The following is a 13,171-nucleotide window of genomic DNA, read 5'->3' as shown; positions in this document are numbered from 1 at the left end:
CATTAGATTCAGAACAATGGTTACCCCTAAGCAGGAACCTACAAACTGAATGTGAGGGGCACCTACGGGCTTCCAAGGCCACACTATGTTTCTCATATGAGATGGTGGGCACATGGATGTTACATTGCTGTTCCTTAAGCCCTGCACATATTTTATTATTAGAGAAACACCTGTGTGGGTTGCTCTGTACAGATAATTAGGAAACAAACCAGCCTTAAAAAATTTTTTTTAAATGTTTTATTGAGCCCAGACAGTGTGGCTCAATGGCTGAGCATCAATCCATGCACCAGGAGGTCACTGGTTTGATTCCCAATCAGGGCACATGCCAGGCTCAGCCCCTAGGAGTGGGCGTGCAGAAAGGCAGCCTATCAGTTTCTCTCTCATCAATGTTTCTATCCTCTCTCTCCCCCTCTCTTTTCCTCTCTCGCTAAAATAAATAAAAACGCTTTTAAAATAAATTAAAAAATAAAATGTTTTATTGCTTTTTTTTAGGGAGAGAGGAAGATAGGAACATTGATGAGAGAGAAACCCAGGCATGTACCCTGACTGGGAATCAAACTGGCACCTTTCTTTGGTTAGTCCTCACCTGAGGGTTTTTTCCCCCATTGCTTCGTAGAGATAGTGATGGGAGTGAGGGAAGGGGGAAGAGAGAGAGACACACACACACATTGATGTAAGAGACACATGGATTGGTTGCCTCTGCAGGTAGCAGTGATGGAACCCACAACCCAGATACATGCCACTGACCAGTAATCAAACCTGCGACTCTTCAGTGTGGAGGTCGATGCTCTAAGCACTGAGCCACATCGGCCAGGGCAAACTAGTGACCTCCTGGTGCATGGGACAACATTCAACCAACTGAGCCACACCAGCCAGGCTCAAACCAGCCTTTAGAATGTAAGCTCTAAGAGAGCAGGGACTTTTGTCTATTTGTTCATTGCAGTCTCCCTAGCACTTGGAAGAGTGAAAACACACTATAGGTGCTCATTAAATAGAAACTGAGTGAAGAGAACTTTGTACACCACATGCTAGTCACTCTTTTTGGTACTTCATTGACATTTTTTCTTTTTAATAATCCTATGAATAGGATCCTGTCTTCCCCCTTTGGCTGAAAGGAAATACATATAACAAATACATGTATATACTGCTCTCAATCCCAAAGGTGTCCAAAACCAGGGACCAATACAGGAAGATTTGCAGTCACTGGCCCAATCTGGACCATGATATGTTCCTCCAGCTAAGAATGGTCTTCTGAGACGGTATGTGGCCTGTAAAGCCTAAATATTTCCCATCTTGACCCTGTTCTGAAAACTTGCCGACCCCTGCAACAGACAACCTTCCGCCCCAATACCTGTTCTGTTGAGCCTTGCCATATTCATCATCGCCTCCTGGTATGCCAACTCCACATCTTCTTGAGTGACCACTAGTTTAATTTTATTCCACTTTTCAGGCTAATATAGGAACATAGGTGAGGGAAAAAAGGGGGGGTGGAAGAATGTGATTAACCTTTACTTCTAAGGACTGAAAGAAAAAGCCCATTTTTCTCTAGTCAACCTATAGGGAATTTTACTTTTCTAATTTTGTACGCAAAATTAAATTTTCTAACCTCCCCCCCTCCCCCGAAACTATTATTTTAGGTGTCCATTAAACATATCACTGAGGTATCTTTTGTGTTCTTGACCCACATTTCTGCAGTCAAATACTATACTGCAATTTATTGGCTAGTAAAAGCAGCAGGACATATGCCTGCAGTGCGCATGCCATAAAAGGTATTGCATGGGCAGCTTCTCTGTGGTAGGGTGTAAATCTCACATGAATAGCTTTGAATGTCCTTTGGTTTGCCTCTCCATCTCTCCTATAAATCTGATGGCTTTATTTTTCATATAATTATACTGTTATTGACTTTCTAATTCTGGATCAAAGCATCTTATAGACAAATGAATGGGGAAAGCAACTTTGATTGCATTAGCACTAAGGACAGTCATAGTGACCACAAAGGATGTATCATAAAAGGAAGGAGAAAAAGGTGTTTCCCTTTTTCCTCAGTTGATTTTCAAAGAAGCCAGCACCATGATTATGGGTTCTTTTTTTTGTTTAATCCTCACCAGAGGATATTTTTTCCCATTGATTTTTTAGAGAGGAAAGGAGGGAGGAGGGAGAGAGAAGGAGAAAGAGAAACATCAATGTAAGAGAGACACATCGATTGGTTGCCTCCTGCACACGTCCCTACCAGGGTTGGAGAACCTGCAACCCAGGTACATGCCCTTGACTAGGAATCAAACCCTCGATCCTTCAGCCCGTGGGCCGATACTCCAACCACTGATCCAAACCGGCCAGGGCATGATTACGGGTTCTTGATAGATTGTCATCATGGTCCATTAATGGCCATAAGTCATACATGCATTCATTTATCTTTTAATGATACCCAACAATCTACCACTAAATACAATAACAAGTCTATGTGTTCCTCCCTAATCCCACTGCTCCCCAACTCTTCCTCAGAGGTAACAACTTCTCTAAATTTTATACTCGTCATTCCCTTTTCTTTCAAAAAATAGTATTCTCATACATATAGAAGCATACAATATGCTCTTTGGTTGCTTCTGACTTTTATAAAAAGGGTATTGTGCTACATAGTCTTTGGAACTTTTTTTTTAATGCTCAAAATTGAAAAAACAAGGTATAAAAGCAAAGAAGGTGTCAGTTTGGGGGTGAGGTGGGGAGGAGAGATCCCAAACCCCTCATTTTTTATGCCCCTCTGCCACACCTGTTTCCAATTACCTTGCTGAATTACTCAGATCTGACTGATTGAATTGCAAAGCAACTCTGTGGATCACTACCCTGTAATGGCCTTCCAATTAGATTTACAGATGATCTTACTTGATGAGAAATCTCCCCATCATCACTGAATAAGGGAAAAATGACTAGACTGTGGCAGCCTTAGAGATTTTCTCTACTCTTTGCATCAATCCAACATATACTTGGTTATAAATAACATAAAATTGTTTTTCTTTTCTAACTGTTTATCAGGACTGGTAGTTTCAGATGATAGTTGTAGAAATTAAAAGCACCAAGATATGTGAGATACACCACAAATCATATTAATTTTTGAGTTGTAATCACAATGGGAAAAATATTAAATGAATTATGGTTCTAGCTCAGTGGAAAAGTGACTCGAGATAAATATCTGTGTATTCTAGATGTTCTCTCTACAAGGTAATTATTTATTAAAATGTTCTGTGTTACTATTTCAGCACCAAATAAACTAAACTCACTGCCTCACAAATTCTCTTTATGAGGCTTCGTTAAAGCCCCAAGCTGGGGCTTACCTCCTTTAAGTATTCAGTACATGATATCCTGATTTAATTAAAAAAAAACCATGGACAAATCCTAGTATTTCTATAGGGCGTGACGGATACTAAACTCCCTGGCAGTGACACTAAAGGAGCTCCTTTTTAGAAGACAAGCTGGTGACATTTAGAAGAGCTAGACCTGAAACAGGTTAAAACATGTTCAAGGGCTTCCTGTATGGATAAGAAGTGGCACTTACTCCAGCAGCAGATACATCTTAGATTAAAGAGATACGTGATCTGAATGCAATGAAAGCCCTTTTCTCCAAATCCCACAAGGAAACTACTACAATCCTGAAAACTTCTATTCAGTCCCCCTGCCCCCCGGCCGCAGGCATGGCTACTCACAATATCCAACCACTGGTGCACAGCCACGGCCACTTGCGTCCCCAGGGGCTTGGTCAGAACCAGCACATCCCCAGGCACTGCGTTATCTGGCCTGAAAAAAAAGAGCAAGGGCATGGTCTGGCCAAATGAACCAAGAAGGTGAACTCATCATCAGTTAAACAGGAGAAAGAAAAGGCTGGTAAAAAACAGTGCATTTGCAAGCACTTACATTTAAGCCACAACTACCAAGTGTTGCAGCTTTGCAACTTGCTACTGAAGCTACTACTACTGGAACAAAAACATTGAAAGAGAATAGAAGAGTCTGCCAATTACCTATTAGATCCAGCCCTCCAATAAAATGTATAAAAAAGTAAATCACTTAGCCTTCAAAGGCAAAAGGCCTGATCAGGCCCTGATTCAGCCATGCTGGTGTGTAATTTTCAATACAGACCCACCATGCTTCTGAGGCAATAAGACTTTTGAAACAGATTGTTTCTCAGGCTGTGGGATTTGGCTCAAATTGTGGTGGTCTAATGTGTTGGTGATTTCAGCATCAAAGTTTCAAACTCAGACTGACCAGTAATAAGTTTCATATTTGGCACTCAGATTACTGAAGACTGGTACAAATGGTTGTCTCCAGGAAGGGAAATGGCTAAAAAAACACATTAAAAGGTACTCAATATCATTAACCACCAGGGAGATGCAAATCAAACCACTGTGGGTATCACCTCAACCCACTAGGATAACTATTATAGAAAAAATGAAATAAAAACAGTAACAAATAGTGGAGAGAATGTGGAGACATTGGAATCCTCCTACACTGCTGCTGGGAACCAGTTTGACAGTTGCCACATGACCCAGTAACTCTGAGGTATATATACCGAAGAGAATCAAAACATGTGTTCATAGCAGCATCATTCATAAATAGGTGGAAATAACCCAAAGATCTATCACCTATGAATAAACTGTGGTATGTCCATGCAATGGAACATTATTCAGCCATAAAAATGAATGAAGTACCGATACATACTACAACATGGGTGAAACTTGAAAGCATTATGCCTAAAGAAGCCAGACACAAACCACCACATATCATATGATTCTATCTAATGAAATGCCTAGAATAGGCAAATCCAGAGACAGGAAGTAGATCAGTGGTTTGCAGAGAATGGAGAAAGGAGGGAATTGGGAGTGACTGCTTATGGATATAGGACTTCTTTGGGCGTGGGGTTGGGGGGAGAATTGATTGGTATATTCTGGAATTTTATAGTGATAACGGTTACACAATCTTCTGAACACACACAAAAACAATGAATTCTATACTTTAAAATACTGGGTTTTATATTATATAAAATTTCGCTATATGTATTATACTTCAATTATAAATACTAATAACTTTAAAAAACAGAAGTCAAATACTGACACATGCTACAAAATGGATGAACCTTAAAAATATTATGCTAATATTATGTAAAGTAAAAGAAGCCAGGACAGCTAACGGCAATGGGGTTTCTTGTTGGAGTGATGAAAATGTTCTAAAATCGACCCTGGTATTGGTTGCAAAACTGTGAATATTACCAAAGGCCATTGAACTATATACTTTAAATGGGTGAATTCTATAGTATGCAAATTATATCTCAATGAATCTATCTTAAGAAAAGAAAGAGAACCAGGCCAGGTGACATGGAACAAAACCAACTTACATGATGAATTCATTGGGCTGGCAGACAGTTGTAGCCACTCCTCCCAAAACAATCCAGGGGTTTAACACTGTTTGTCCACCCGTTACAGACGTTCCTGCCTCCTCTGCTGCATCTTTAAAACCCTGTATAATTAGGGGCATCACTTTATCCCTTTCCTAGGGTTTAAAAGGACACAAAGTAAAAGTCACATAATTCAGTTCAAAACCAAGAAAAGAGTCTACACTTGTAGTTATAAAGAGGATCATAAAACCCTAATGGATGTCCTTAAAGTTCACAGACTGTACAGGCAATAAGAAAGGCAGATGGAATAGTTTACACTAGCCATTTTACCAAGAGCTGGAAGATATTCCAGGTTACAATGTGAATGAAGCCCGGACAATAGAGAAATAAAAACTGGAATGTGATTGGGTGCACAGGGCTACCCGAAATCTAAGCCAACTCTGTAAATGGTCCTTAGGAACTCCAAGACTCATTTAATATGCACCCACCACCCTCCCCCAAAGGGCTGTGTGCAAACAATGGCTCAAATGCACATCTGTGGTGGCAGAAAAGGGCCTACTGAAAACTCTCTTTTCTAAGAGGCAGGACAAACTTCTTTTGGGGGAAAAAAACAAGTACCTTTCAAAAATAACCTAAGAGAGAATTCATCTCTGGGTCAGAGAACAGGTACAGGTAGCAAGGCTATAGATACTGCTAGGTAAGCACAGGAATACACGTGACTCCCCAGCCCCATCACTGTCTTACATCAGTGCCCAACCAGCAACCAAAGGGCCTGGCCCCTGGGGGGCCGCATGCCCTGGGTCTGTAAAGCTAGTCCAGTCCACAGGCCTGGCATGAAGGTGCTATTACTGTGGCCTAGATTTTAAAACAAACCTAAATGCCTTGGCTTTAGTCTACCCAGAAGAAAGGGAAGCAGGTGGTGGAAATGAAAATATGAATAGGCCAGACTACTTTAATTCACTAGTAACTGCCAAGAAGTGGAGAAAAGGATGAAATATGGAAGCCATGCAGCCTGGGGTCCTCACTTTACAGATGGGAAAAGAAGGGCTGACCAGCCAAGTGAAGTGACCAAGACAACAGACAGTAAGCAGCTGGCCCATCTCCTACTTACCCTATCGGTCATTTTATTACTGATTCCAAGGAGCATCAGCATATTGTCACATTCTGTGACCCCCATTGCATAGAGGTCACTGAGTACATTGGCACATGCTATCCTGCCCTGGAAGAAAGCAGAAACATGAAAAAGGGAAGAGGAGGATGGGGACTTCCCATGTGTTGAAACAAAGGGAGCCTACAGAATACCTCCCAAGAGAACCCAGGTACTTTCCAGGAATAGCAGCTACTGGGATGGGGTCCTGTTTCTGTGATTTGCAGACTGATTACCTGTCCTTAATCACAGAACCACTTAAGCCATTCACTTTTTCCAAGTTATTCCCGTTCCCACCTTTCTTTCTCAGGCAATTCCCATTCTAAACACTGGGAGAAGCCTACAGTTTATTTCGATGGAACACGGGGAGTGGGAAGATGTCAGGGGGAGCAAGGTTGGAGGGATAGTCTGGGAGGAAGAGCTGTGGAGTGAAAACACGTATCTGAAAGCAAACTTGGAAACAGACACTTATCCTAAACAGATTCTGAAAAAAAAAAAAAAATGTGAACTTTACTGATTATAGAAGATGATTTCTATACACTTGGATGGAGAAATTTTTGTACCTTCTTTTAACCGAGGCAACAAGTGGTTTACAACTTGGGTGCCAAGTGCTAGTTAGGGCTACAGGGGGTTCTCTCGGATGCTTTTAGGAGATGCTGGAAAAGGGATGAATTCTGGTTCTAGCTACTTTTGCCACCTGGTCAGGTGGAACACCTGGGGTGTGGCATACCTCAGCCTCTCAGGAATACTGCTTTAGAGGAGAGAACAGATGGATGTGTGGAGGGAAAACAGGTTTCTATTAACCTGTGTGCCTGTCACTGGCACCCCGCCCCCACCCCCATTTAGCTGCCTCATGGCCCAAGTCTCTCTGTGAGCAGCTTGATCCTAGTGCCCTTGGCACACAGGAACTTGGATCCAGCAGTTCAGAAAATCTTCTACACAGTGAGTATATAACACAATTGGGGGTGAGAATGCCTAGAATCAGAATAAATGGTCAAGAAGTTAAATTGTGATGAGCTCTATTCTGGACGGAAACATCTAGGATTAGACCTATACAGGGTATGGCAACATCTCTGGCCTGAAGCACAGGAATGAGGGGTTTACAAATATCGAAGAAAGAAAAAAAATTACAAACATGCCAGTCAACAGAAAGTTAGTAGACAGCAGGTGTTCTTGCACAAAAGAAGCAGAGGGATTTCTGCCTAATTGCTCATGTGCAATACCAAAGGTGAGCAGGAAACAGATCAAATGGTTGCAGTTGCAGGAGTCAGATCAGTGGTGGGATGAGAACAATATGAATATAAAAAAACTAGAGGCCTGGTGCACAAAAATTTGTGCACTGGGGGTGGGGGGGCCCCTCAGCCCGGCTTGTGCCCTCTCGCAGACTGGGTCCCCTCAGGGGATGACCACCTCCTGGCTTAGGCCCGCTCCCCAGGGGATTGGGCCTAAGATGGCAATCAGACATCCCTCTGGCAGCCCGGCAGCCCTTGGGGGATGTCCACTTGCTAGCGGGGAGCAGGCCTAAACTGCAGTCAGACATCCTTAGCGCTGCTGAGGAGGCAGGAGAGGCTCCCACCACCACGGCTGTACTGGCAGCCATCTGCCTGGTTGTGGCTGAGCAGAGCTCCTCCCATGGAAGAGCGCCTTGACCACCAGAGGGCAGCTCCTGCATTGAGCGTCTGCCCCCTGGTGGTCAGTGTGTGTCATAGTGACCAGTCATTCCCAGTCCTTCTGCTGTTAGGGTCAGTTTGCATATTACCCTTTTACTATATAGGATAGAGGCCTGGTGCACAGGTGGGGGCTGGCTGGTTTGCCCTGAAGGTCCCGGATCAGGTGGGGGTCCCGCTTGGGTGCCTGGCCAGCCTGGATGAGGGGATGATGGCTGTTTGCAACTGGTCACACCCCCTTCAGGGTGGGGGTCCCCACTGGGGTGCCTGGCCAGCCTGGATGACGGGCTGATGGCTGTTTGCAGCTGATCACACCCCCTTCAGGGTGGGGGTCCCCACTGGGGTGCCTGGCCAGCCTGGATGACGGGCTGATGGCTGTTTGTAGCTGATCACACCCCCTTCAGGGTGGGGGTCCCCACTGGGGTGCCTGGCCAGTCTGGGTGAGGGGCTGAGGGCCGTTTTCAGGCTGACGGGTGACTGAAACTCCCAACCTCTCCTTTTTTTCTTTTTCTTTTTTATTCTGGGATTTATTTACCTTCTATGGCTGTCACTGGAGCTGAGAGCCAGATTTAGCTCTGAGGCTTGGCTCCAGCAAGCAGGTATCTGGTTTGTTTGGGTTCTATAATTGTAACACTGTTTCGGTCCTGCTTGCTCCAGCTCTGCAGGCTGAAAGCAGGTTTCTGGAGCTTGTTTAACTTCTATAATTGCAACAATGTTTCTTAGAGTGCAAGCTCAGAGGCCGGCAGCGGCAGGTGGAGAACCTTGGCTTCCTCTATCACTGGAGCAAGCAAGCCTTCTGTTCGCTTCAGCTGCCTGGCTGCCGGCCGCCATCTTGGTTGGCAGTTAATTTGCATATCTCACTGATTAGCCAATGGGAAGGGTAGCGAAGTTATGGTTAATTACCATGTTTCTCTTGCCCTAACCGGTTTGGCTCAGTGGATAGAGCCTCGGCCTGCAGACTGAAAGGTCCCAGGTTCGATTCCGGTCAAGGGCATGTACCTTGGTTGCGGGCACATCCCCAGTAGGAGGTGTGCAGGAGGCAGCTGATTGATGTTTCTCTCTCATCAATGTTTCTTACTCTCTATCCCTCTCCCTTCCTCTCTGTAAAAACTCAATAAAATATATTTCAAAAAAAAATTACCATGTTTCTCTATTATTAGATAGGATAAATGCATGCGCGCGCACGCGCGCGCGCACACACACACACACACACACACACACACACACACACACACACCCCCAGCTACAACCCAAAACCAACTGAACAGCAGTTCAAGATGTAAAAACATATTAAGTCAAACTTACCATCATGTAAGGGTCATCGACGATAGGATAAATGTAATCTGTGGTTTGCACCAAGGAAAGACCACCATGCCTCAAAGGAATGACACAAGTATCCATCCCAATGCCTGCAAAGATGGAAGTCATCATAATCCACAAGTCAACAGGAAACGCCATTTCATCTTATGCCATCAGTGTTCTGAATAGGAGAGTTTTGTATGAGATACTTACGGAACACTGCATGCTGCCAATACAGCAATGTGTTTCCTATCAAGAAGGATAACTGAAATAAATGTGAAACATAACTAGCTAAAGATAGAAGAGTAAAATTTGTTAGTCATGAAGACTCACATTCAATATGCTATAATTTTAGCCCTTAATAGTGCCTTAAACAGATTCTTTCCTTTGTATTACTATATCATGTGACTGGCACCATATAGAATTTCTTTAAAGATGAGAATAGCAGAAATGGAACTTGGTTGTTTTATCTATAGTTGATTTGAGTTTATCTTTAGGCATTACTGTTTTCCCAACAGACAATCTGTAAAATATTTTACACACATAAAACGGTATTATTACTTCCACATTTTAGTCAAACATGAAAACAATTAGAAAAAAAGAAGACAAAGCCAGAATAGGAATTCATCATTTCCAACCAAGCAAGTACGTAAACACTGCGGTACCTAAAAGCATTTTTAAAGAGAAATTCTGACATATGTCACTTCTACTAATCAGTCAGAAGTATTTCAATTTGTTAAAATTGTTGCTAAACTGTTAGAATAAAATATAGACAACGGATAGGCTGAGATATAATTCTCTTATCCTGAAATTAGTTTAAAAACCATCTCCTGTAACTTATATTTCTTTGTAATGCAGGAATTTTACAAATTCAATTTGGCCTTCCCACCAAGTAGGCTGAATAGAGTACTTTCCTACACCTCTCAAAAGGATACCGCCTGCTCTGACTTCACCTGTGCAGTCAGTCCATCAACCAAAGGCAGAGAAAAAGGCACGATGAAGTACAAAAGGAAGCAAGAGGATGACACCCTCTCAACTCAGAATTCCAAAGGAAACAAGAATAAATCACATTGAACCAAATGAAACCAGGACTTGTGTACCATTCATATTTTGCCTAAGTAAAATGCTGAAGCACTAGTTTAGCACCACCACAGCAATATACCTAACAGAACCCAGGATAGAGGAGCACCTTTTTTCCCCCAGGTCTTAGTCCATTATTACTAATGCAAAAATAAAATCAAGTAAGTTCATTAAAAAGGAATGAACACTGTGAAGACAGGCTGATTTACCCCCCCCCCTACTACACCAGATAGCAAACTCTTGGTGGAAGATTGTTAGGAAATAGAGAGTTTAGTTTTAGAATGGCAAGTCTCACAAATATAAGACAATAGAACCCACTTTACCAGTGATTGGTTTTCATGTGTATTAGACAAGGATGTGTGCAATGACTCATTTAAACCGTGTATATGTGCAGACTCTCAGAAATTTTATTTAACAACTGTTCTTTAGCATTTAAGTGGAAATAGAGCAAGAACCACATTTAACATACTGATTCTCCCTAAACTGATCATTCTAACTGGTTTTTCCAAGTGTGTTACTATTTATTTTGGAAATTAGTATAGTTTTTTTAAGTTCTTATATAAATTATAGGACTACAGACAGAGACACTAAAAAACAGTTGCTGAGCCCTAGCCTGTTTGGCTCAGGGGATAGAGTCAGCCTGGACTAAAGGGTCCCAGGTTTGATTCCGCTCAAGGGCATGTGCTCAGGTTGGGGGCTCGATCCCCAGTGGGGGATGTGCAGGAGGCAGCTGGTCAATGATTCTCTCTTATCATTGATGTTTCAATCTCTCCCTCTCCCTTCCTCTCTGAACTCAATAAAAATATATTAAAAAAACAAACAAAAAACCCCACAGAAAAGATATAATCTATTCAAAGCATTACATAATTTACATTATTTAAAAAAAGTCGCTGAATGTTAGCTTTGTTTTTAATTTCGGTTATCTTACATTTGTATTACATATATTTGATTTCTAAGGTTTTAAATTTCTACTTATAACTAGCATCAGAGCATTTTAACTGATGACTCTTGAGCATTTTCCGAGGGCTGAATAGAAGCTCACATTATCCCCATTTCTCTTTCATAAGCTACTAACTACATGTGGTCATGGTGCATGTGAAATGTGTTTATTCCAAATAGAGATGCATAGTAAGTGTAAAATACTTATCAGATTTTACACACTTAGTACCAAATACCCCAAATCTCATGTTTTATATTAATTGTTGAAATAATATTTTATATGATTAAATGAAATATATCAAAATGAATTTCACCTAATTCTGTTTTTTTGAAAATTTTTAGGAAATTTCAAATTACACATATAGTTTACATGTTTCTTTTGGACAGTACTGGCCCATTGTAACTGGTTTACAAATCACCTATCAAATTTCAAGGAAGAAAGAAAGTGTGAGCCTGAGATGGGCCATGGGCCTGAAAGAACTAGATAGAATATCAAGGTGAAAGAGAGAGAGACAACTCAGGTTGAGGGCAAGTGGGAACAAAGGGAAATTCTCAAATACCAATCTGAGCAGTGTATGTTTAATTATCAGTGGGGAACGGGGAATTCTAGTTTTTCAGCAAGACTGAAAACATCCATCAAAAAAACCCAAATCATCATACCATCACCAGGAATGAATACTTGACAGCTCTTAAGTACCAGATAATAGATGTTCCAGGTTCTCAGATACACTTATTTTAACATTTCTTTAGTTAGAATACATCCAATACGCATACATTTAACAACATTTGTCCTTCAATTAATAGCATCTTAGAATTCAGGAAATAGGACTGCTTTTAGGAAAAAATTTAAAAACAGATAAGCACATTTGTGTGGATGAATTTATAGACAAACATTCATACATGAATTTATAAACAAAGATACATACATACATATATATATATATATATTCTACACTAATAAAAGACAAAGATGCTAATTGACCCTACCTTCACTATGCCCACCAGCCAATCAGAGCGACTATATGCAAATTAACCCAACCAAGATGGCGGTTAATTTGCATATACCGGCTGGGAGCGAAGACTGAAGACAACGTGGAAGCGAAGTGCTGCAGAAGGGAGCAAAGTAGAGGCAGCGGAGGCGGGAGGCGGGAGGCGGGAGGGAAACCAGCCGGGCAGCGGGGCAGGAGGGAAGCCTGCCTCAGCGGGTTTCACTCCCTTCTCTGCTTCGCTCCAGCCGCAGGAAGTCCTATTCTTGCAGGAATCTTCCTGCAACGGGCCTCTAGTGTGTGTATATATACATACACACACACACACACACACACACACACACACATACATATATACATATATATACTAGAGGCCCGGTGCACAAAAACTTGTGCACTCGGGGGGGAGGAGGGGTCCCTCAGCCCGGCCTGTGCCCTCTCGCAGTCTGGGACCCCTCGGGAGATAACGACCTGCTGGCTTAGGCCTGCTCCCGGGTGGCAGAGGGCAGGCCCAATCCCTAGGTGCAGCCCCTGGTCGGGCTCAGAGCAGGGCTGATTGGGGAGTTGGGGCGCCGCCCCGTCATGCACAGAGCAGGGTGGATTGGGAGGTTGCGATGCCACCCTCAGTCACGCTCAGGGTAGGGCCGATTGGGGGATGGGGTATCGCCCCCTG

At 42.5% G+C, this 13,171-nt stretch overlaps 1 protein-coding gene across 10 annotated transcripts in view; it reads right to left on the bottom strand.

The window, feature by feature from the left end:
* LOC132242196 (selenide, water dikinase 1) overlaps window positions 1-13,171 on the bottom strand; it is a 32,605-nt gene that overhangs the window by 11,065 nt on the left and 8,369 nt on the right. For 3 of the 10 annotated variants that reach the window (XM_059711109.1, XM_059711122.1, XM_059711117.1), the window contains exons 3-8: window positions 9,707-9,742; window positions 9,500-9,603; window positions 6,492-6,599; window positions 5,381-5,535; window positions 3,699-3,789; window positions 1,352-1,451 (exon numbers count right to left, since the gene is read on the bottom strand). In XM_059711109.1, the coding sequence (XP_059567092.1) occupies window positions 1,352-1,451; window positions 3,699-3,789; window positions 5,381-5,535; window positions 6,492-6,599; window positions 9,500-9,603; window positions 9,707-9,742 (594 nt within the window). Of the gene's footprint in view, window positions 1-1,351; window positions 1,452-3,698; window positions 3,790-5,380; window positions 5,536-6,491; window positions 6,600-9,499; window positions 9,675-9,706; window positions 9,759-13,171 lie in introns of all 10 variants that reach the window. The other 7 variants (XM_059711132.1, XM_059711137.1, XM_059711141.1 and 4 more) reach the window with 7 other exon arrangements.

Source organism: Myotis daubentonii, chromosome 1, assembly GCF_963259705.1.
Source record: "Myotis daubentonii chromosome 1, mMyoDau2.1, whole genome shotgun sequence".
Lineage (NCBI taxonomy): Eukaryota > Metazoa > Chordata > Mammalia > Chiroptera > Vespertilionidae > Myotis > Myotis daubentonii.
This window is presented reverse-complemented; position numbering and strand designations above follow the sequence as displayed.